This window comes from Chamaea fasciata, unplaced genomic scaffold, assembly GCF_029207755.1.
Source record: "Chamaea fasciata isolate MVZ Bird 193981 ecotype frontalis unplaced genomic scaffold, bChaFas1.0.hap1 SCAF_3, whole genome shotgun sequence".
Classification (NCBI taxonomy): domain Eukaryota; kingdom Metazoa; phylum Chordata; class Aves; order Passeriformes; family Sylviidae; genus Chamaea; species Chamaea fasciata.
In genome coordinates, this window is record NW_027094088.1 from 70,749,541 (window position 1) to 70,775,259 (window position 25,719).

At 41.1% G+C, this 25,719-nt stretch overlaps 1 protein-coding gene across 1 annotated transcript in view; it reads left to right on the plus strand.

Annotated features, from left to right (window-relative positions):
• Positions 1–5,070: 5,070 nt before the first annotated feature.
• PREP (prolyl endopeptidase) overlaps positions 5,071–25,719 on the plus strand; it is a 93,548-nt gene continuing 72,899 nt past the window's right edge. The window contains exons 1-6 of the mRNA XM_066179482.1: positions 5,071–5,245; positions 6,537–6,611; positions 13,382–13,515; positions 14,918–15,048; positions 18,521–18,730; positions 19,869–19,990. Of these exons, the coding sequence (XP_066035579.1) occupies positions 5,201–5,245; positions 6,537–6,611; positions 13,382–13,515; positions 14,918–15,048; positions 18,521–18,730; positions 19,869–19,990 (717 nt within the window). The 5' untranslated portion in view covers positions 5,071–5,200. The remainder of the gene's footprint in view (positions 5,246–6,536; positions 6,612–13,381; positions 13,516–14,917; positions 15,049–18,520; positions 18,731–19,868; positions 19,991–25,719) is intronic.

Below are 25,719 nucleotides of genomic sequence, written 5' to 3' on the forward strand. Positions count from 1 at the left end.
TTCCCCTGTGTGGAAATAAAATACTATGTAGCAAGAAAAGCTGAGCTCCTTCTAAGTTTTTTTCTGCAATAGCCTTCTTGAGAAGAATATGGCAAAATACTTGAGCCATGAGTCCCAGCTGAACTGTATAAGATTAGGATTAATTTCCAGGAATGCTGAAATAAGTATAATCTAGGTATCAGAAACACAGTGATTTGGTGCATAAGTAGGCACCAGACCTACAAACCTTGCCAACACTGAAGGTCTCTGTGAAAACTTACTAAACGACCCAAGCACACCACATGCAGTGAGACTTGGGTATTGACTGTCTACTCAAGGCACAAGGACACAAGGGCACAGATTTTACTATGTGATCTCTGTTTTTTGGCAGATCCTTCTTTTAATGGAAAATTATATGTTAAAATTTAATAATAATAAAAAAGAGTAAATGAAAAAATTTTGGTCATCAATCTTGTCTACAATTAGAATTTTGTTTGTTCTTCACCTCAGGTCACTGTACAAGGAAAAGGTGAACCTAAAACACCTCAACTTTCATCTGCTTGAAGTAGTTCCTTCACAGAAAAGTGACTTTGGATTGGGTGTACTTATACGATGATCTCTGTGTTCATCTTCCCACAACAGTTTAGATATGTTGGTTTAGATTGCCCACCTGATGAAATACCTTTTAATACTACTTTGTAATTGCAATGTCATGCTAGTGCTCCGTGGACATCTCTACATCACTGAACTGAATTCACAGCAGTGTACGCACATGTAAAGCACACCAATGCACATACCCAGGGCAAGCTAGAGAATGATTCTGCAGTGTGACACTGACTTCAATTTACCCATCCTGTTCCATGGCATACAGAGAAGTTTGCCACAATTAAATATTGTTTTGCTTGATTGTACGTTCAAATATTGACCAGACCTATGTCATGTAGAAGTTTCTGTGACTGAGATAATAAAACCATATTTTATTATGTAAGCCACTTCCTAATTCAACTCAAAAACAAGCAATCCTTTAATTACCTATAAATAGTACAAAATGATCATAATTAATGTGAAGACTAGATGAACATAATTTAGGAATCAAAGGATCACTGCAAATCAACAGGACTTAGGCTCTTGAGTCAGGGTTTCCAAAATAGAAACCCATCAGAGCAGACAATTTGAGAGTCACATTCCTCGGAAACTGGAGTTATTTGTACATCTCAGCACACGCTCATGCTAGCACAAGACTGAGGTTCTACTGACACCTGTTGGTAAACCTCTGAACAGCAGAACTGATGGCACACAGCTAAAGTAAATGAAATAAAAAACATACATAGAAAACAGGAGGAAAGGTACAGATGTGTCTTCATTCTATAACAGAAATGTTTCCCGTTATTGGTAAGTCATAATGTGAGTAAGGTTGGGGAAAGGGCGACAAGGAAAGGTAAAAACAAAATTTGCTGCTAGATTTTTTGTCAGATCTTCCCTGACCAAGATGATGAGTTCACTTCCTACTGAGTCAATATATTACTTGCAGTGAGTCATTGTGGAGATGCTGACTAAGCTGAAAGAGATTTGCTAATGACTGGATGATCAGCAAAATTATAATTAATATCAGCAAAGACCAGTATCTGTTTTGCAAATGATCGGAATCATGCTAACATGGGAGTGTGATAAGATGACAAACGCTACTGAGAGAGTTTCAAACTTTTTGTTTTATATATAGGAAAATAAAATTTCAAACTTTTTGTTTTATATATAGGAAGATAAATTTTTTGCTTACTCAGCAATTTATCCTTAAAACACAGCAAATATCAAAGCTGAACTCTGTTGGTGTTGGTTAGGGTCAAGAAAAGGTAAAATTTTATTAGAAATTTATTTTCTGCTACAACACTAACATTAAGATAGGCTTTAAATTTTCAGTCATAGCTTTTCAGTCATAGCACAGTCCTAATGTGAATGACTTTTAATTTTGTGTTAAGCAAACATATTGAAAAAGGCAGAAGAGTGCTACACCTTTCATTGTATGAATTTCTGTTATCAGACTGCACAGTGCACTCTCATTTGTACAGGGGGTGCATGGTGTCTGGAAAGAAAGATGTATTTTAGGCAGTGTTTTAGACACCATGTGAACCTGTATTAACTGCTTTCCTGATAAGAAAAGATCCAGCAGTATAGATTTGCTCCTTCTGCTGTTGTTCACTTCCTTCTCCCCCCGTTATTACACCCCCCCCCCCCAAAAAAAAAAAAAAAAGGGGGAGAAATTTACAGTACAGAGAAAATTCACTTTCTGACCCTGGTGCTCACCCTTTGGAAGAAAATTACTGCTTGTAAAATTACAGGTCCAAAGATATTACCTTGGACCGCTATGTACTTGGGTTTTTTTGGGTTGCTGTTGTTGGGGTTTTTTTGTGGGTTTTTTTGTTGTTTTTTTTTTTGGGGGGGGGGGGGGGGGAGTGTTTTGGTGGGGTTTTTTGCGGGGTTTTTTTTTGTTTGGAGGTTTGTTGTTGTTGTTGGGGGTTTTTGTTTGGGGGTTTTTTTTGTTTGTTTTTGGTTTGTGTGGGGGTTTTTTTGTTTTGTTTTTTTTTTGTATATTCCCAACTTCATCCTGTATCCAGGATGAATTGAAAGGTATTGCTCTGAGAGCGCTGCTGGAGCCTGAGGAACTACGGGCGCTGCCGTGTGGAGCTGTGGAGCACCCGTGTGGCCAAACTGCTCTCTCCCGCCAGCTCAAGGGACCTCCAGCTGTGTGGATGAAGCACAGCTGCCCAAAACTTCCACTACAACTCAGACTGGCTGCTTTTGCAGCACGAAGCTGATCTTCAGAGACGTTGTGGAAATGCCCAGAATATTGAGATATTCAGTCAGATATACTATAGATTACCTTGCTGCTAAACAGTCAGGCATTCTGGGCAAACATAAATACCTTCATCCCAGACAACACTTTCAGGCTGAAAAAGACATTTTCATAAGGCAAACTGCAGATCTGAATCAGATGCGAGGACTCTGTCGTCTACAAAATGAATTTGCAGTAGGCTGTCCAAAACTCCCAGACAAACTGTGCACATACAGCTTGTTTGTGTTGCACACTGGCAAGCAGAATGCTTGACAGAGGTATTGAACTAATAATTCTCCCCATGATGCAAATTTGTGCGCATATACTATTCTGTCTGGGAAGCTTTAGACAGAAACAGCTTTAGCTTGCCGGTATCTACCTAAGCAAGTTGCTCAGACAATTAGCAAGCTTTCATCAGCATTGAGCATGTCAAGGCATTGCCATTAACCTCCTTGCTGGGGGCACGTTCTTGAGCTCCACAACAAAAGGCGTAGTCATAGTCAGCAGCTGTCCTGCTGCCTTGCAAAGGGAGAAGATTAACAAAGAAACAAGGTAAGAAGGAAAAATGACCAAAAGAGAAGGGATGAGAGAAAAGAAGCCACATAGCTGTTGTTTAGGATGTAAGCAAAGATGATGAGCACAATTACATCACTCAGTAACATTGACCATTATGGGGCTGGCATATTTCATATGTACACGACCTTCAGCCTCTACACAGAATGCCCAATTAGAGATGGTAACTCTTTCCATTAAGAGAAGGCAATCACAGTTCTGGGCTGGTAACTATAAAGGTTTGATGCCATTTCCAAAATGCTTTAGGCCATGGTCATTCCAGGTGGTTACTTTACTAACAACCATGAGTGCTCTTTGGGCTGACCACACCTTTAAAGACCACGCACAAACCTCCATGTCTCCAGCTGCCATTAACCATGCATACACGAGTTTACCCTGGATGAAGAGCTGGAGTGAAGTCCGCCCCAGGCTGACAAGACAGCTTGGCAAAGGCTGTGGGCAGGAGTTTTATTCAGAATAAAAGCAGTTCAGGCATGTTGCCAAACCACCTCCTGTCCGCTGCATGTTTCCATTGTGCGGGAGGACTACACCTGGTTGCTCCCTGGAAGAAAAATGCGAGTTTTCTGACCCAAGAAATACTATTGTAAAATAAACACCCCATGGATGAGCCCGAAGTCATCCACTTGAAACGCCTTTACTGGCTGCCCTTTCATCCAGACTGGTTGTGCAGGCCAGAGAGGGGACTCACGTGGGATTACACACCATGACACTGGGGGTGGGGGTGACAAGCACCAGCCTCTGGAGTGGTTATCTTCACTGGGACCAGGTGGCCAACTTGTCCTTCGCTTTTAGGGTGAAGGGGAGTCACTGAAAACTTGTAGAGGCATGTTCAATGGAAACACACTAAAGGTTTGAGTGGACCAAGCTAGGTTCAGCCTGGAGAAGAGAAGGCTCAGGGGTGACCTTATCGCTCTTTACAACTCCCAGAAAGGAAGTTCTGTCCAGGTCAGGGTCGGTCTCTTCTCCCAGGCAACCAGTGGCAGAAGGAGAAGACATAGTCTTAAGCTGCACTAGGAGAGGTTTAGGTTGGACATCAGAAGGAATTTCTTCACAGAATGAGTGATTAGACATCGGAATGGGCTGCCTAGAGAGGTGGTGGAGTCACCATTCCTGGATATGGCACTTACCGCCACCGTTTGCTTGACAAGGTGGTGTTCTGTCACAGGTTAATGATCTCAAAGGTCTTTTCCAACCTAATAGATTCTGTGATTCCGTGACCTGGCTTCAAGCTGCGTGAGTCACGCAATCAAAATCAAATAATCAACCCCCCCCCCCCCAAGGAAGCAGCTCTGTTTTCGGGCCAGCACGGAGGGGAGCTCTGCAAGCCACACCCGAGCCTCTTCCCTCACTGTGTGCCAAGGCTGGGGAGTCGAGCGGAAAAAGAATGAAAACCCGCAGATTTTATTTTTTTTTTCAAACGTTTACTGTAAGGACAATGAAACCCGGGTTGTCCCGGCGGAGCACGATGACCAGGAGCGGAGAGCAGAGCCCGAGGGCGGCGGGGCCGCAGGGGCGGGCCGGGGCGGCAGGGCCGGCCCTCAGCCGCCGCCATGGCGCCCCGCCCCGCTGCCGAGCCGAGACTAAGGGCGGCGGGAGGCGGCAGGGGGCGCTGCGCTGGCGGCGCTGGCAGGGGGCGGCCACATGGCGGCGACGGCGCTCCGCCTGTGCCGCGCTGCGCGCCTGCTGCCGGCTGCTGCCGCCACGGCCCCAAACACGGCCCCAGCCCCGCGGCCGCCTCCGCGCCTAGCCTCCTCCTCTTCCTCCTCTGCCTCCTCCTCCTCCTCCTCTGCTTCCCGCCGCTCTGCGTCGCAGCTCGTCATGCCGGCTTTCCAATACCCCGAGGTGTACCGCGACGAGACCGCCGTGAGTACAGCGCTGGCTGGGACAGACCCCGGTGTGCGGCGGCCGCCGGGCCCGGCCGCGGGGCACCCGCGTCGCTCTCCGCCGCGGGGCCGCCTCGGGGCGGGGGTGCCGCCTCGGCTCCCGGGGCTTTGTTCGGCTGCGGCCGCCGAAAGCCCGGCGTGCTCTGTGCAGAGGGCCTCGGGTTTGTCACGCCCGCGGGCCGTGGCGGCTGCCGGGGACTTGTTAGGGCGGGATTCGGGCCCTTGCGCCGGTGCCTCCGGGCACGTCCCGCCTGTGCGGGGCCGGGAGCCGGTCCTGGGCGGGCGGCAGGAGCGGGAGTGCGGGAGCAGCGGCCGCACGGCACATCCCGGAGCTTCGGGACCGGTGCGTGTGTCAGGGAAACCCAGGCCTCCGCCGGGCTGCAGCAGCCTCAGCAGAGGAACAAATAGGCTGTTTATATAGGATGGTACATCTGTAATATAGCCCCATGTCCCTGTGTTTCCACCGTGTCTGGATACTCAAGGGATTACAGTGTAAGTTTGGCTAAGATGGGTTCGATTTTCTTTCCCTTCCTCAAAGCACTGTGGACTGTGCATCGACCAGGAAGGATTTGCATTGCATTTAAACCAAACTGTTTGCTGGTATGAGCCAAAGCTGGAAAACATCCTGAAGTATTTACTTTCCTAGTTGACTGAAAGGCTGAACTGTGCAAGCCCTAGTCGCAGGTATCTAGTCTTTTTTTGTGTTCTGGAGGAAAAAAGCAGGTAAATTCAACCACATGGATTAATCTTTGTGGTTTATTTGTTTTGCTTGTTTGTTGTTTTGGGGATGGGCTTTTGATCTTTTTTAATTTTTGATTTTTATATGTATACATTATGCCCATATTTGTGGGCAGCAGTAGTAGGGAGGGCCAAACCAGAGACTGTTCGTGTAACCAGGAACCATATTTTGGCTACGTCCAGTAATCGAGTTTTATAATTTGGCTTGAAAACCTTAAGGGTCTTGGTTTGGTTAGTGGGGTTTCATTTTTGTTTACTAGTCTGTCTTGTGGAAGGGATTTATGTGCGTTTCTCCATTTCTCTGGTGCTCTTTGTTTTTTTCTGAGAGCTACGCAGGTGCTGTGGTGCCATCACCAAAGAATGGTTGTACTAGTAACTCACCTGGGAGCAGTGTGTTGGTTCTCTCTTTGCTACTTAGCACTGTATGCTTTTGTGAAATTCCAAATGCCCTTCGTTGTGCTATCATGCTTTCTTGGATAGAGTTTACTTGTGTGCATTCCTTTTTTTAAAATTACTGGTTTTTATAAATTCAGGTGTCGGATTACCATGGATGTAAAATCAGCGATCCGTACTGCTGGCTTGAAGATCCCGATAGCGAACAGACCAAGGTAACCTTTCTTTGCATGAGAATGGCTGTTTTCACACGGTTCTCTTTTGTAAACCAGGTGCATTGGTTCTCTGCTTTTGAAGAACCTGCCAATATTTTTTGAAAACTTGCATAGTGAACGAAAGTGTAGTTCATGTGACATCTCATGGCACCAACAGCAATGCCATTGTTTTGTCCCTGTATTTTAATGGGGAAAAGCTTGAATGGGGCTTTGAGCAACCTGGTTTACTGGCAAATGTTCCAGCCCATGGTAGGGGCATTGAACTAAATGATCTTTAAGGTCCTTTCCTACCCAAACGATTCTATGGTTTTATTAAAGTCTGGAACACTTGCTATAACTTAGATTACAGAATTTTTAAAACTAAACTTGTGCTTATCTTGCACCCACTTTTCTTGGCCATTTTGAATGCTCAAGGTGGCGGTGTCTTACTGAAGAGAAACATTAAAGTTTTAGGGTGCTTTGTCCACTGTCCTAAGTACATCTAAAATTCCCATACTAAAATAGTTAGGAAGTGGTAGAAGAAAAACTTGGACTTGCTTTCTTCAAAAACTGACAAAGTGTGTGGGTGCATTTTTACTCCTTTCTAAAGGCAAAGCCAGAAACATTTTCCTCCTGAAGTTATGTTGTAGCCGCTTGCCGGTGGTTAGGTGTGCCGTGACCTTTCTTGGCGGCATCCTGAAAAGGACATCCTGAGGGGCATAGGCATGTCCAAACTGCTGGAGCGGTTTAACTCTCTTGTGAAAGCAGCTCTGTTTGGGTGACACGGAAGAACAGGATGGAGCCTTCTGGTGGGGTTCTCCAGGAGCTTTATTCCTCAGGGGGATCTGGGGACAAGAAGACCCAGAGAGCCAGGAAAAGTTGGGATTTTTATACAGGGGAGTCAGGTGCAGGGTTACACAACTTTGCCAGTTGGGTTAGGGATTGAAGAGTGCACCAACCAAGGTAAGGATTGAAATCAGACCAATGAACTGGGGTAAAGAGGAGGAAGGAGGGGAAGAACCAATGAGGTACAATCAATTAACCTGGTACTGATCAAACTTTATGAAGGGGGAACACACCTTATGGGAGAGAGCATACTCCTAAGATTTCTTCCCTAGGGGGCTTACCACAACTCTGAAGCCCAGGGGCTGCTTTCTCCTTTCTCCAGGGGAGAGTGTTATCACCCATGGTCAGGCTCCATAGCTTCCTGAGGCTTAACAACCTCCCCAAAGTTGGGTTTTGTTTGTGTCTTTTATTACAGAAGGCAGGTGTTGCAGTGTTTTTAGCCTGCAGTCTGGTATAGCGAGAATGCGCTGCTGGAACTGGTCCTTCACTGACAGAGAATCATGAAGAATGATGACTGTGAGCCAGTTCCTCTGATATTCATGGCGTAGGGAGTTGCAGGGATGATGGCCAGAAAGCAATAACTGACAGTGTGAAGGAAGTTTTCTCTGCACTGGCTACCAACTTAGTGATAATTGTAGTTCCAGATCCAAAACACTTGCTTCTACCTTTTATGCATGATTGTATCAGGAAGTTGATGAAGGGTATGATCTCAGTTCAAAAATATCTAACAATGTGGCTTTACATTAGTGAGATTCCTTCTAGGTTCTTCTGCAAGAGTGCTTACCCTATACATTTTCATGAGCTTGATGTTGGTCAAATAGAGCTTACAGTAACTGTTAAGAGCAAGATAAAATGTGTGCAGTTAGGAGCTGTTTCCTTACTTACAAATCTGTTAGCATGTATGAATACTCATGTATTTAAAAAGGTTGATTTGGCATCGGGTTTTAGTGAAAAACTGCAGTGGACGTTATTATTGAAAATGAGCTATTTAGAAAGTTGGGAGAAGTAAACACAGGATAATTTTGTGCCAGACTGAGAGGAATGTATGTGTGGGAGGTATGGATATGTCTCTGTTTTAGACATGCCTTACGGACACCTATTGAAGTGTTTCTTGGGATCCTGTGAAAGATCAGGGATTGAGAAAAATGCAAAGACCTGATTTCTTGTGTCCCTATATTCAATACTGTAGCCACATACTGTGAACAGCTTGGGTGAGAACAATTGGAGAATAATGTACCACATTCTCTAAAGCTTGCTATTTGTATAGGAGGCAGAATAAGGAGTAGGGAATTATAACAACCTCGCAAAAGTCCAGCAGCCCAGACACAATTGTTATATTGGTGGAATGAAGGTCGTCACATCTTACTTGCCTACACTGGAAAAAGCACTCACCTTAGCAGAATTTTGCAGTGCAGAATTGCAATGTGACAAAAGGAGTGGATAGAGTTCCTGTGTAAGTAAGTATGCAAGTATATCATATTCCAAAGTTTCAGGAGTTACTGAACTAAAGGAATTAAAGTGTTTTTCTGGTTTACCTCTTTCATAGAAGTCAGAAAAAAATGCTGTCAAATAGATACACAAATACATTGAAATTCTGCTTCTCTAGGTGTAGCAGGAATAGACATGTCAAACATTGGTGTGCTCACAGAAGATAAATGAGTAGGCTTCACTTAGTTTCTGTATTGAGTCAGTGGAACATAGTTTGCTAAGCATGGAGAAAGAAGCAAAGGTATGTGAGGTTGGTTTTAACTCTGAAATGTCCGTGGTGGTTTCACCTGATGTCCACTGTAGAGCTGAAGGGACTGGGATGAAGGAAAGTACCCACAACAGCTATGAGTTTAAAAAAATTGTATTTATTTTCTGTGACTAGTCCAAATGATTGTGTAGACTCTTGATAGCTAGCAGTTTACAAACAAGTGAACATAGAAGGGTAGAAGAACATTTTTTTGTAATTGGCTAAATCAGGTATTTTTGCAGTGTAAGTAGAGTACAGATGGTGCTGTACCTGATCTGCTATTGTTTGCAGGTTTCCATTAAGTCAAGTGGTTGTGTGGTTTCTCTCTGCCTTCTCTCTCCTTCTTGCACTAATGTGAATATCCCTCCCTTGCATGGGTAGAACCATCACAAGGTGATGTCCTGGGAGGGAACACTTTTGTGAATTAGTCTTTTATTGACATACATGCCTAGTCTAGGCCATCCCAAGACCAAATGATAGTTGGATCTAAGATGGTCCGAGAATGGGATCTTTCCTTTTCCAGCCACCCACAGTCTACTTTTAATTAGGTGAAAGTCAAATATATCTAGAGATTTTCCTGCCAGGTCACAAAGATGATCTTATTATGTATGCTATGCATTTATCTGCTACAAAAAAGAAGGGGTTTGAAATGTGCAAGTAGCTGGGCAGGTCCAGTGCACATTCTTAGGGCTGATAAAGCTAAGCATTAAGTCATATCCTCAATCTCTTGTGGAAAAGCTGTTGTTCAAGAAGTATGCACCTCCATGTTCACAATCTATGTGCTTTTCTGAACCTCTTTTTCTTCTCGTATGTGTGCTTGGTTGGAGCAGTTAATGGCAGCTATAAGCAAACTTTCTCCTCCAGATACGTAAATAAAAATGAATTCTTGGTCAGGTGGGGAAGTTCCTCTCTCACTTTGGGGAAAGGAAATGCAGAATGTGAGTTCATACTCTGCTGCTGTTTGGCCGTTGACTTCTACGACAGGTTGAGGAAACATCCCAGGCACAGCTGAAATGTGCTATGCTGGTGAAACACTTGCGGTAATGACATAGGCCACAACTGCAACACCACACTTTCACTGTTGTCTTGGCTTTGTCTTTGTTGGTCTTTCAACTTCTTGGTGTGTTTTAACACTTTGTGGGAAATAAGCTCGTTTTTAGACTACAGCAAAGCCTTTTGCTGCTGTGTCAGTCATATACAGTGCCTTAACTCACTGACAGTGTAGGCAGTCATGCTGAGCTTGTTCCAGACATAAGGGATGGACAAGTCATGAAAAAGCAGGGATCATGTGGGGCTGGGTTGTACTATTCTGAGCATGTGTGTATTTGAATTAGGACTAGAACTGAAATTCTCAAATCTACAATTGAATGCATTTGTAGTTATAATAGACCAGTGTTTTGTTCATGTTTTGATAAATTTCCCAATTGCACTTTCAATATTCCTCTGTTAAACACTGAAAAAATTAATGCTCAGGGGCAAGTCACAAGAACTCTGATAACTTTTTTTTGTAATGTGTAGGAAAGGTATGTGCTCTCTTGTAGGAGCTGCACTACTCTTGACTGAATATGTGTATATATATATATGTATATGTTCTGTAAATGCTTTGCAGAGTAATAGCAAAGACTGGTCATGTTAAAACAGTTTCTCTATTCTGAGGATTTTTCTTGGAAAGTATGCTGTCAGTGGAATAATTACCTTGATAGAGTAGATTAGTTGAATGTAGAAAGGTAAAAAAGCGTGGTTGAAAAGAATTTGTGGCATGTGTTTCTTAGATGAAATTTAGTTTGACTATTTTTATAGAATAACAGTTGGCCTACTTAATGGCCAGACACTTCAGCCTCAAGACCATCTTTACTCTTAGTACAATGCTTTAGAAATTGTTTTGCTTTTATTGCCTTCTTTTCTAAAACAGCCGTAAGAAATTGTCTTACTTGGACCCTTATTCTGTCCTTTCTTCTGCTAGCAAAGTCTGTCCTGGTTCAAGGCTTATGATACATTGTCAGATGCAGATAGCCACAGGTACAATAAAAATAGTTCTCTCTAGGTTCATGGAGGCATACAGTTACTGTTCGTCCTGTAGCCTGGGTGGCATCTGTTTAGGTCAGTGTGGTGGATGGAGTTGTTTACTGTGAGAGTTTCTGCTGACATATGTTCCTGTACTTTATCTAGAGCAATATTTCAATTATGTATTGCATTTTAAATGTGAGTGCGACCTCATGCTCAAAAGTGTGGAAACAGAAAGTTTCCAAATTGGACTGTATTCTCCGTAAAATTCTGTGAAAAATCTGTAATTCCTTGCTCCTTTTTTGTACAGTTGTGGCATTCCTTTTACAAATGATCTTGGAATCTTTGGTGCATACTATTTGGAATGAGAAAAATAGTATATTAAGTTCTTGTAAAAGCAAAATTACTAGTGATGCATTTGTGAGTGTAATAATTAGTCTGTGAGCATGCTCTTGGGTAACAAATGCTTCTAAGGAAAAGTCTGTGTTTCTTCTTTGAATATGACTAACGAAAGCAGATGCGGTAAGATGTGTCTGTGCAGTTAAAAGAGAGTAGCACACAGTTCCAGTATACCCTTGCAGCAATTATGTCATTTTAGCCATGTTATTGGTGGATGAAACAAAGATGTATGCTAGTTTCTGTTCCCTACATGTAACTGGAAAGTGTTTTTGGCCATCCAGTACACTGGATGGTCTTACACATGTTTTTATAAGCCATTGTTTCTCAGAAAATGTCACAGGACTGGGAGTCAGTTTATTTGTGTGGAATCCACAGTCCTTAGTTTTGTGTATATGTTCTTTGAAATTTATGTGCTTTCATTTAGAGAAAACTAATTCAGATACATATAATTCTTGGGTGGATTTGATTTGGTTCTTTCAGCATCCGATGGGGGTACGGTTATAGCGATACAATGTGGAGGCTTCGTGATGTATCACTGGGATGTGCTGTGCACATATTAATTCTTCACCTGAAGAATTAATAGTGATTAAATACTGATAGCAGCTGGTAAGTGTGTGCCAGGTTCTCTGCCTGTACAGCAGCTAGCTTTTCTCAAGATCTGTGAAACGCAAGTTGTGCCATGTGGATTGTGGCCCTGCTGTTCCTATGGGTCACACCCTGCAATGAAGTGTAACCCAGATGTTACAATGTCTTGGTCTGATGGCCCTCTGACAGACTCAGGACAGGTAGAAACAGTACACTCTTTCAAACCTCTTCTGGGAAAGTGCCCCGTGTAAGCAGGGGATGAGTGGACAGGATTTTGTGCTGGAGGAAAGAGGCTGGAGTCTAAGGTGACCCTGCAACATTTGGCTGTGAGTTACAGCCACACACACGGTGTCCTGTCCTACCTGCCTCATTGTAGAGACAGAAAAGTCTGCACGTCTGTTTGTTAGCAGCTGTGATTCACCTTAAGATGCTTAGGTATTAATTTTGTGTTAATGTACCATGCTATAAATAGGGGTGATGAAACACCAACAGAGCACCAGATTTTCTGTGCCTGCAACAAACAGCTGGAGTGGTAATGGTTTTGATCACTGTCATTATGTGTTTGTGACAGGGAGCTGGAGTGTTTTAAAGAAACCTGACTTCCTAAAGTTTCCAGAGATTAGTATTTTTTTCCTAAGAACTGATCTGTGAACAGTTGTTTGGGCTTCTCATGAACTACTGACTGCAACTAATTCTGTGTGTTATGTTAATATGAACAGATGATGCACATGACATTTTGTGTCGTCTTAAAGCTCTTCCCAGCTCCTGAAATAATAATACGGTCTGTGGGCAATATTTGTAATTTAAGGATGTGGGCAATATTTGTAATTTAAGGAAAAATGAGACTTTTTAAAAGCATGATGTGCTTTTGGAGGTTGTTACTTTAGTTTTGGGGGTTTTGGTGTGCTTTGGTTTTTGTTTGTTTAGGATTTCTTTGGTTGTTGGGATTTTGTTTTGAGGTTTTGGGTTTTTTTAGGGGGAAAGGCAGGATTGTCTTCTCTTTTGGCACACCTGAGTGTATGCCCTGGAGAGTCATTGAAGATATAAGTTGAGTCTTATTAAAGAATTGTGGCATAATGCAAGTAGCACATAGGATTTTTCACGTGTGACACTGCATAATCTATATGGGAGGAAGACATCTGTGATGCATTGCTTCTGAAAATGTTTTCTGTAGAAAATAGGCATTTCTGCTTGAGAATCAATTTTTGATTTTTTTTTTCAGGCATTTGTGGAGGCTCAGAACAAGCTCACAGTACCCTTCCTCGAGCAGTGTCCTGTCAGAGGACTGTTCAAGGAACGAATGACTGAACTCTATGATTATCCTAAGTACAGCTGCCACTTCAAGAAAGGAAAAAGGTATGTGAGGAATGTCTTTGGTGGTGGTGATAAATGTGAAACAAGACAGAAGCAACTACTAATTAGGGAAATGAACTATAAATTATACTTGTATTTATTTCTTTATAGTTGGGAAGTAAGAAAACTAAGTCAATGTTAACGTGTGTGGTTGTGTGATGCAGGGCACCAGGTACTTCACTCTCTCCAGTTCCCAATCATATTATCTTCTTCTTTTGTTTTCTTTTTTTTTAATAAGAAGAAGAATTTATGAGTTTATCAGAACTCAGACAATTTTGTAGAATAATTGTTGCAAAAGTAATGCTTTGAGGAGTTCCTTTAAGAAAGGCTTAGTCACTGTCAGTATTGCTAAAGGCATGTAGTCTGAAAACAGCATGCACCCATCATGTGTGTTCTGTTCCACATATTTGCTAGAACACTGCTCTTACATTGGTCATTCTTTGAGCAGCTGGTTGGCTTTTTTTGTTTAGTCATAGCCAGTGAAAAGCAGTAGGAATTCCCTTGTGAAAAACTGTCCCTGTAGCTGCAGGGTATGTGGGAAGAATCATTTGGAGGACTTAAAGCATCTGATGTAAAAAGATCTGTTTTCTTAGGAACAGAGAAATCCTGCTATATTCCAGTGCCTAACCTACTCATATCCCTGTTTTAATTCTGTGGCTGAAGAGATGGTGTTTCTGTGTCTTACCCAAGGTCTGGAGACTGCAGCTGCTACTGAATTTAGTGTGACTTCTTTTAGAAACACTAGCAAGCTTCTAGAAAAAAGGGAGTAAAGGGACTTAATTGCATCTCTTAGACCTTCCGATTATTGAAAGACACAATGTGTTGGTCTTCAGCATGAAAAAACCCAGGCATTACAGTTGTGTTTGTGTAGTCAAGTTCTAGGAATATGGCTGTTAATTTCTTTGAGCTCTGTAGTGTCTTAGGATGTGAAGAGTATCACTCGCTAAAGACAACTCTTTAATTGTCTGTTCCTACAACTTTTTGAAACACGCATTTGTAGGGACATTTAAACAGTTTTGGTTCTGTTTCATTTGAACATAAGTCTGTCACTCAGTATGAATTGAAAGCAGCTGTATGAATGGCAAAGCTGAGAACATAAGGGATGGGAACCTGTGCCAGTACTTGTAACAGAGAAATGCTGCAGCTGCTAGATATGTTTAACATAGACAGTTATGTGGAGTTTATAATATACTTAGAATTCTTTGAAATGCACTGTGGCAAATGCAGCTTTTATTTTTAAAGGATATTTGGGATGCATCCTAGCCATGACTCCTACTTGTGTTTCCCCTAACCTATTCATCTGTCTTTTATTCACTTCATAACAACCTCATACAAGTTTTTTGTGCTTGCCTAATTGAAAATCAGAGTTCTTCCTACTTAATTTTTCCCTCCTGTGTTCTTTTAGGTACTTTCACTTCTACAATACAGGGCTTCAGAATCAGCGAGTTTTATATGTACAAGACTCCTTGGATGCCGATGCCAAAGTTTTTCTTGATCCGAATAAGCTTTCTGATGATGGCACTGTGGCCTTACGAGGTTAGTGAGACAGCAGTTTCTGCTGACTAAGTCTGAGTCTTCAGCAGAAGTTGAACATTTAATCAAAGTAATTACAATAGCCCCATGTGGATTTATATGGTGTTTCAGAAGAACACTTATAAATCTACATTTTTTCCACGATTAACTTGCTTTGGTTTCCCAGTGCTTTTTTTCACAACTCTGTAACAAGTTTCCAATGAAGTATGAGCAGTTGTTGAGGCTGTCCACAGCAAGGAAAAAGGTTTATGTATTTATATTGATTTGTTCTCTTAAAATTGTATTTTGCATTTTTAACACAAGCCAATGAGTTAGAGACTGAAGGAACACAATTGAGAGGATCTGTGGTGATGTGGTGATCTGTGATCACAAAATTGTTTGCGTTCACTAGGGCTGCAACTTCTCTTAGCTGTCCATTTTCACACTCCCTAGTTGCTCATCTGTAGAAGCAGACTCTTGGACCTAAAAGTGCTCTGTTTAAGGACAGTTAATAAAAACAGAGGACAGAATTAGTGAATGTTTCTCTAAAAGTGACCGAGTTGCAAAGAATCAAGATGGCTTTTTTAATGGAGAAGTCCTGCCTTAATCTGTGTATATTGCATTCATATAATCTCCGTGTATTTCTAGAAGTCTTATGGCACAGTCTGCATCCAAATGCACTTGGAAAACCAACAGCTGTGTAACAAGAGGAAAAGCTCCTGGTGTTGATTAATAATTGATTTAACAGAAGGGAAAGGAAGAACTGATGGGCTGTCAAGTGGAAGTCACCAGTAAAATCCTGTCAGGGACTATGCTAGGATTTGCAACATTCACATCCTGAAGATACTAGAAAAAGGAGTGAGCAGTGAGGTAACAGAGTTTGGTGACAGTACAAAGTTACTCCTGGCTGAAGAATGACTGAAGAGTTGCAGGAAGACCTTAATAATAATAAGTGGGCAATAAATTAACAGGTTAAAGTCTCTGTGCAGGTAAATTAAGTGATGCACAGGGGACAAACAATCCTAACCTCATTTATGGAGGAATGGATGGAAGTGAACTCTTGAGCCTCAGGATGACCTCTTGGGAACCATGCTTGGAGTGTAATACCTAATTCCATGAAAATGTCAGCTTGGTTCTTGGTAGAAACCCGTCAAGTACATCAAATACCAATTTATTCATCAGAAAGAAATTTCTCCCTGGAAGTGTTCAAGAAACAACTCAATGTGGCACTCAATGCTGTGATTTAGTTGACAAGGTGGTGATCAGTCAAAGGTTGAACACTATGATCTTGGAGGTCTTTTCCAACCCTAATGATTCTGTGATCCTGTGAAATAGAGAACAAAACATGAGACACCATTATATTAGCAACCCAGGAGTTTACCACTGAGCACTAAATCAAGTCTCAGTCTCCTCAGCTCAAAAGGGGCTCTGAAATACAGATAGGAGGAGGGCAGTAGGAACAATCAAAGGAAAACCTGAGTGTGCCTGGATTAATCAGCTTAGAAAAAGGACAGTTTAGCAAGGATATTAGAGGTCTGCAGAATCATTTGAGGCATGCGATAGGATGGAGAGACAGACTAAGGGTTGATTAGTCATTTTTCTATTACAAGAATGAGCAAGTATCAAATGAAAGCAGTGGGAGACAGGTCCCAAGCAAACAGAAGAAGGTAATGGTTTGTGCTGCAAGAAGTAGATCTGTAGAACTCCTTACCAATGGATGGTGGTGGTGGAAAAAGTGAAGCTGGACATAATCAAGGAGGAGGGAAGCATTCAGGAGTATTAGCCAACTACAGCTTGGAAAAAGGGGTCTACTAAATTAAAAATGATTGGAGGTGATAAGAATATTTGAGGGATACATTAGATGTGCTTGTATTGTTCTTGCATTTATTCCTGCATTTTATTCTTGTCCTTGCATTGCACAGTATCAGCACAGGCTGGAGAATGAAGAGATTGAGAGCATTCTGGCTAACAAGGACTCGGGGGGGTCCTGGTGGATGAGAGCCGGACATGAGCCAGCAATGTCAACTTGCAGCCCAGAAAGCTGATTTAATCTTGGGCTGCCATCCAAAGCAGTGTGGCCAGCAGGGCAAGGGACAGGATTCTGCCACTCCACTGGGCTCTGCCTGGAGTGCTGCATCCAAATCTGGGCCCCCACTGTGGGAAGGACATGGACCTGTTGGAGGGAATTCAGAGGAGGCCATGAAAAGATTAAAGGGCTGGAGCATCTCACCTGTGACAAGGGGCTGACATAGTTGAGATTGTTCAGCCTGGAAAAGAGAAGGCTGTGGAATGACCAACCCCGTAGTAGCTCTCCTGTACCTAAAGGGGGCCTACAAGAAAGCTGGATAGGGGCTTTTTACAAGGGCGTGTGGTGATAGGACAAGGGGGAATGGTTTTAAACTGAAAGAGAATAGGTTTAGATAGGATATTATGAAAAAATTCCTTGTTGTGAAGGTGGTGAGGTGCTGGTACAGGTTGCCTGGAAAAGTTGTGGATGTCCCATCCCTGAAAGTGCTCAAGGCTACGTGGGACAGAGCTTTGAGCAACCTTTGTCTAGTGGAAGGTGTCCCTGTCTACAGCAGGAAAGTAGGAACTAGATGATCTTTAAGATCCCTTCCGACCCAAACCATTCCATATGGTTGTGCTTATTTGTGTAGGCATCACATTGTGGTGACTCCTGAGGACAGCTTGGTGGAGTTGTGTTCTGAATCAGAATGGCCACTCTTACGTTCTTATGGGAGAGAATATATTGGTGTGACACAGTGGTGCAAAACTGTCATGTCTGTGAAATGCGACTTTTTCTTAGGTTGTTTTTTGGTAGATACTTTCAGGTCTGTACAGGCCCGTGGTTATTCAGTCTTGTAACCTGACTTGATTTGCAAGCATGAATTTGATCTTTATCAACTACAATGGAAACTCTTCCATCACTGTTTGGATAAAGTGAAATACATATCACATGTCTTAGCTGAGAATACTAGTAATTAACCATTTGCATGCTAGTGGCAAAGTTTCCCAGTTACTTCAGTTTTCAGGGTTTTAAAGGGTCAGGTTTTCAGTGACTCCATTTTTAAAGTGGTACTTAAACTATTTCAGTATACATAGCTTGCATCTCTGTTAGTTTCTTTGGTACTGTTTCTCTCCTAAAATTTCACTCAAGTTCTCTACCTGTGTTCATTTTCATTTCATTTCTAGCTCTTCCTGCCAAGCTCAAGAAAGTAGAAGAAATATGATTCAAACCATAATTCAGATGTTGAGCATAAGTTATGTTACTGAACATGGGTACACTTACTGAGAATCTGCACCTAAACTTGGATCTGTGAATTAACTGAGAAGTCCACAGAGACTGGAAAAGTGGTGTGAATCCAGGATGATACCAGTTGTAGTATCTTGCACTGATTTTTAGAAAATAAACCTTCTCTTAGTGTTTGGTGAACATTTTCTTTAACTAGTATCCCAATTTAGTATCTCTTCATTTTGTTTGGTTCCCGTTTCCTAGGTTATGCATTCAGTGAAGATGGTGAATACTTTGCATATGGCCTGAGTTCTAGTGGCTCTGATTGGATTACCATCAAGTTTATGAAAGTAGAAGGTCCTGAGGAACTCCCAGATACACTGGAGAGAGTTAAATTCAGTTGCATGGCATGGACCCATGATGGAAAAGGCATGTTCTATAACTCCTACCCGAAACAAGATGGAAAAAGTGATGGTAGGTATGACTGTTCTAATTGCATGCTATGTGGAAGCAAAATCACTTTTGCTTTTTCAGTTACTATGAGTCACTTCTTGCCTGCCTGCTCCTCATTTTCTCATGGAAGTTTGCTGCTCCTTTTCTTTTTCTCTGGAGTGATTTACTTAGGTTCCATATTGTTGGTGATGTTGGCTAGAATTTGGTGTCTGGTGGCAGCTTACTTAGATCTTTCCCCTTATGCATTTGTGTGGGCATAGATAAACTGCTTTGGAAGATTGACCTGAGGAATAGCAGTGTGAGGCATAAGGTTTTTGTTGTTCAACCACATTAATTCATGTGTGGTTCCCAGCAAAGCAAAACGAAATGTTTATGTTAGTAAAATTCAAGGGGCACCGCACAAAGTGAAATAAATTGTGGGGGAGCATCAGTGGGGAGGGAATTTAGCAGCTTTTATTATAAGGCAGAGCTACTGGAAAGTTTCTTTTGGAGATGTGCTCTTTGTTAAACTGGAGAGCACCTGAATTTTGCCTCTATTTGTTTTTGAAGCCTGTAATTTTGCCAGACTTGCAAGATAGATACCAACCTTGTTTTGTTGAGTTTCAACTTCCTGTTTGCAGTTCAAAAGCTCAAGTGTAGGAAAATCTTGCAAGAATGAAATTTAAAAAAAATAAATTATATAGTAAGTGGCACCTCATGCAGTGCTTTAAAATACATCACTTTTATATTTTCAGCAAATGGAAGTATGAGGGTTTCTAGGAATGTTAATTAGCATAAATCTCCCCTTAGTTGCTCTGGGTGAAATGGAAATGAAAATGGTATTAGAGGGTGGCAGGGATTCTTGTTTTTCTTCTTCGCTTTGATTGCTTTTATTTCTAGGAAGCAAAGCTTGAAATGATAAATCTTCATATTTGAAAAAGGTATTAGTAACAATAAAAGGAAAGGGTTACTGTTTAAACAGGTTTCCAGCATGAAGTTTTATCTTGTTCTGTACAAGGGTGTTTGTTTGGAGGGGAATGGTTGTAGCTCGGAACCATTCTTAGTTCTCCCTTCTGGATTTCTCTGTTATATACAAAGGGATACAGAAGTTTCTAAGGGTTTCATATGATTGTTGAATTTTTTTGAGAACTTAATGATTTAAATATCTGCATTTCACTAGGCACTGAGACCTCCACTAATCTGCATCAAAAGCTGTATTATCATGTATTAGGAACCAACCAGTCAGAAGATATACTATGTGCTGAATTTCCTGATGAACCAAAATGGATGGGTGGAGCTGAGGTATGGTAAACGTCCTGCACTTTGTCATGTTCTGTTTTTAAGATTCTAACAATTGATAGCAGATATTAATTTGAAAACATTTTGTTAGAAGAGGACTTTTTTTTTTTAGTGTTGTGCAGTTGACAATTGAACTAAGAATCATTAATTAAGAATTCCTGAGAACAAGACTGCCTAATTTGCTTTAAATCTCTCCTCCAGCCTGCAATGCGCAATCATATACCCTTTTTCTTCACTGAGGTCATTCTACCTGATACGCATTCCAAGACGGAGAAGATCATTTGATGGACAATGTGTTCTTGTTTCTTCTTGGTCAGTGTTTAGCCCCAGCTTCTAGTTCCTATGCAAAAAGCTTATTCTAATAGTCAGAATAATCTGGATATTCCCTGCCATGTATTTATTTGGTTATTTTTAATTTTGCAATGTCTTTCCTGAAAAATAAATATATCTGTTCTGCTTAACTGAGGAATGGAGATATACAGGTCAAAATCTGTTAATATTGTGTTGTTTAATTGGAGAACTCTTAAATTTCCCTACAACAAGTTTATCAGCACACATATGGTACAGACTGTGTTATTGGAAATGGAGTTGATTTCCTAAGCTTATTTTGTTGAACTACTACTATATAGTGCAAAGTCCCAGTAAACCTTTTGTAATAATGTGTTTTTCTCCCCATATAAGATTTAGCAATGTGCAGCGGAGTGCACTGTTTTGAAGTGCTGCTGGAATGTAGTGGTGGTCATTCCATTTATCAGAGAACTGACATTTTCCTGTGGATGATTACTTGTAATACTCTGGACTCTCCTGCCTACTATGCTTGATCAGTACATTTTCTTTCTGTATTGGTCTCTTTTTTTGTCTGACACTTTTGATGAATATGAAGCTTTTAGCCTGGTTTAGGGTACTCAGTCCCTACAAATACTTTTCTCTGTAAAAACCTCATTTGAAAAATGTGATCCTCAGTTTATGTCACTTTTTAACTCATTAACCCATGAAAATGTTAGGGGTGTCTTTGCTGTAGGCTGCTAGAAACAAAGGTTCTTTCAAAGAATTTGAACAGTGGGATTTAAAATGAGACGGTGAGAATGTGAAGGGCTTCCCAGCTGTGTTAAGACTGAGATTTCTGTAACAAATCAGACTTACCTGATTCTGCATTGTAGAATCAGATTGTAGGTTCTGCAAATAACCACAACCTCATTTACACAATCTCATGTATTCATGAAACGTATTTTTAACAACTGACCTGAATATCGCTGAAAATTTGCAAATGGGACTTGGGTTGGTTTTTTTTTTAACTGTTCAAAAATGAGCCAGTTCTGGGTTTTAACTGGCAATAAAATGGAATTTGGACATTGTTATCCTTATTTTCCCCTAGTTACGAAAATAAATAAATGGGCTTTTTGTTGGTGACAGATGTCCTGTAATGATGTATCCCCTGATTCACACGAGTGATACTTACTATTGTTATTCCTTTTCAGTATCATGACCTAACTACACATGTTGTGAAGGCAAATTCATTTTCCATGGGGAAGGACTGTTGCAGTGTGATTAATTGGACTTTTGCTGCAGAACAGGGGGGTAAAGGAATGTAGCACAGCTATGAGTTCTGAAACCACTGGAGTTGGAACAGCCCCAGTACTGTTGTGGAAATGGGGAGGACAGTGCATAGAGAAACCCCTCCCTACTGTGGGTTATTGTTTAACAAATTTATATTACAGCATGGGTATGGCTGCTTGTGGTGGGTTTTGTGACCTCTAGCAGACATAAACTTCCAGAGATCTTAGTATTTAAGAAGAAATGTTATTTTCGAGAGGAGTAGAAAAGCAGATATTCACCTCTGTAAATAATCAGTAACTTTTCTAAATGAGAATACTTTAAAACAGCTGATATTCTGGGGTTGTGCTGTGAGCTCCAGCTGTAACACATGGCTTTGTTGTACTGATGCTAATGAAAAAATGCTTTTTAATGGTCAGGAGAAAAATATTCTGCAATTTAAAAAAAAAACCAACAAAACCCAAAACAGTGCAATTGCAAAATGTGGTTTCATCCTTGTACAGTGGGTCAAAAATCTTCTTCTCGGGCCATTTCAACAAGTTTTCTGGTCAGTTTTTCTAAGTGTTTAAGAAAGTGGAAGACCACAAAGTAATGGGAGAAAAATTAAAGTATCATTAGTCAAAATCAAATTATACAGCTATTTGGTGCTGTCCTGAATATACTTCCTTGGTGCTAAAATGCTGCTATAGATTTTAAAATGCAACTTTGCACAGCTCATCATGTTAGAAAATGCATGCTTTAATGCATTCCTGTCAGATGAATAAAAAAAATGTTTTTGTTTTACCAGCTTTGCTGGTCCCATTAGGTAGAGACATTATGTTTTGCACAAGCATCAGTGAAAACAGTTGAATTAGGGTGTGGGTGTTGTAGTCTCAAGTACCAAACCTTTCTCTCTGGTGGGGGGAGAGTTGAACTTTCATACCTAGGTTTGGACAGAATTTGCAGGTCTTGCAACCAAGGTCAAGGAAGAGAAATACCTCACTTGCAAGTGAAAAGCACCTGACAAGGAGATCCTTCAGAGACTACAAAATTAATAATATTACCATGATGCTTCAGTAAAAATGATCTCAGGTGTGCTGTAGGGAGTCGGAGTGGTGTGTATTCTCAGTGGAGATGGGAAACTAGGTCATTCATAAGGACATAAGAGGGTTGTATAAAATTTTGTTAGCTTAATATATTTACAAGACAATATGCAAGCAAATAGCTTCAGGGTTCTTTTCCTTATTACATATTCAACACCAGCCCCAACTATGCTCGATTTAAGCAAAATCTGTGGTGCTGAAAATGGTGTTGGCAGAGAAATATAGATGCATTTCCAGCTCTTTGCTTGAATGAATTGTTTGTGAGGAAAAAAATCTGTTTATTGTTAGTCAGATATGCAAGTTTGGAAAAAGACACTATCAAATCTTTTCATTAGTCTAGAAAAAAGCGTATGCATTTCTGGTATAGATTCTAGGATAGTGGGAGAGTTGTGAAGGGCAGGGATAGAATTTAGTTGAATAACAGCCCAGCAGAGGGCAGTCTGGGATGAAGATTTTTAAAACCTTGGCTATGTCATAGGTACTCAGAAAACAGGAGCTTCCCATGCTTCTCTGTTTAAGTAGCATTTTCTTGCTTATTCTCCAGACTGACTGAGCATATCTCTCTTTCACAGACAGACTGTTATTCTCGAAGTTAAACAAGAAGTTATATAACGGTCTTTCACAGTTGGTAGTGCAAGAAGTCCCTGTGGTACCATCAGGAAAGTAAACAGAAAGGAGTGGGTGAGGGGAGTCCTCCTATCCCAATTCTGCCAGCAGTAAAATAAGTACAGTTTTTCATGTTTTCTAACAAACACTGTGCACTGTCTCTGAATTGACAAATTTTTTTTTTTTTTAATTCTTGGTTTTATATTTAGAGCTGTTAGTTAAAATCAGTGGTTCTAAACCAGGGAGGTGATCTTGCACATGAAATTCAGAGCACAGAGGAGTAGGCTGTGCTAGATGTGTGCTGGCTATAGTGTTTTCACTGCAGCAACACAGAAGCAATGAGCAGCATAGAGGGGAAGGGCTGAAGCCATTCAGTTCGTTCAAGTGAGACACATGGTTGGGTAAAACAGAGCTGTGGGAATTTTTCTAGAGCCTTACACTCTCCTAGTCAAATATGAATCTTGAATAGAAGCCTAGTATGAATATCTTCCTACAGCCCTGGCAGTAAGACCAGAGAATTTTACTCTTAAGAAAGAGGCAGGTAAATCATGGCTGCACACAGAACTATGGGAGCTGATAACTCTTACATAGCCAGCTTGCAGATGCTTTGGTGCTTTCCTTGCTCAAAAACAACCTGAAAGCCACAGTAAAAATTATGAGTGATGTTTGTCACCCCTGAAGGCTACTGATTTTATTCTGTGCTAGACTTAGGAAAGAGAATGCATGTAAATATGTGTGTAGGTATTGCTGTGTTCTTCTTTGGAACAAGGCTACCTGGTGTTCTGTTGGAATTGTAATAGTCATAAGCATGATGATCTAGGCTGTTCTCTGGCTTTGGTAGGGCTCCTTCAACCTCAAAATTAGCAGAGGCTCAAAAGGATATAAGTGCTCTATGTACCAGCACATTGTATCTAAAATCCAAAAGTAAAAATCTAGCTGGAATAAGGGATTTGAGTTAATGCCTAGAGCAAGTTGTTTAACCTGAGGAGTGGGTGGATAGAACACATCAGAATGTTGCTTGCATGTAGCCGTGTCCACGTCCTGCATAAAATGTGACCGGCGCGTGCCTCAGAATGTTGGACCTCATCCTGAAATGATGCATTCCTGTGATCACCCATCATTAGGGCTTCTGAAATCTGGTTGGTCCTGAAACTGATATACTGCGAACAGAAAAGAAAACAACACCTTTTACAGCCTGAGAGTAGCAGCTTCAGGTGGCTTGGATTGTGCCGGCAGTCCCAAGAGGTTGCTTTGTGGGAAGGAGTTCGTGCCCCAATCCTCAGTGTTTCAAAAGACTGTGAGAACATAAAATGTGATAGGAGATATTTGCAAGCTTCAGTGACTTTCTGGTACCACTACAAAGATAATGTCAGAACGTAGCTTGATCTTCCCTTCATTAAAAAACAACAAACCAGTACCACACCCCACAACCCCCATTAAAAAACCCACAAAATCCCACAACTCTTTACCAAAGGGTTTCCTGTTCTAGGAAAGAAATTAGCTTTGATCTTTCTAATAAAAAGTGAGATAATAAAAGTGGAATTTGAATGGCTGGGAGATTACTGTGGGGGTTCTTTGTCATCATGCAGGCAGATCTTTGTGGCACAGGCATATGTGCACATCTGTGATAGTAGAACACTTGAAGCTGTTCAGACACTGTAATTGCTCTTTACTTGCCAAATGTTTCAGCAAATTTTACAGTAATTTTTTTTTCTGTAGAACGCACGTGCTTTGTGGATTTTTGTGCTTAACATTTTCCTTTGTTCATCTGATAGAAAGCTTAAAAATACTCATAAATAACAAGAGGTAATTTCTGCAGCAAATGAAAGGTTTCTTGCATGTAAATTTTTCTTAGTGGGGTCATATCCAGGGTCAGTGATGTTATGCAAAAGTCTTCGTGCAGCACATATCTAAAGTAAAGGGAGTAACTGCTGTCATGAATTTCTTTTATTGTGGTGACTAGGTACATTCCTAAATAAATCCTTTTTTAAAAAAATTCTATTCAGTCACTCTGGGTGGTTTTAAGCTGTTACAACCATAGCATATAGTGAAAATTGTAGCAGTGTTAAAATCCAACTGATTGATGCAATGAGATTTTAGTTCCTGGTTATTAATGCCAATGTATTGCACGGTTGCATCTTTATTGCCACACATCTTTCTTTTTCTGGATGATCTGATCTTTCATGGCTGGATACATTGCAGTTAGTAATTTGACCTTTTAGCTCTGTTAGAAAGCTTTGATTCTGTCTTGACGTTTGTGAACTTTGATTTTTTTTCTTTTTTGGTAGGTGATTCATTTGCTGTGCTTCATTGGAAATGCATTAGATAGCAATGACAATTGCTCAGTTTCATATGCAAAGAGCATCAGTGCATGAAGAGCATAGTTTGTGAAAAAACTGCAGATGCAGATCACATTGTAGATTACCATAGTGTTAATGTCTGCAGTTAAGAAGGGAGTTTCTTTTTCTCAACACAGGCATAGGATCTAAT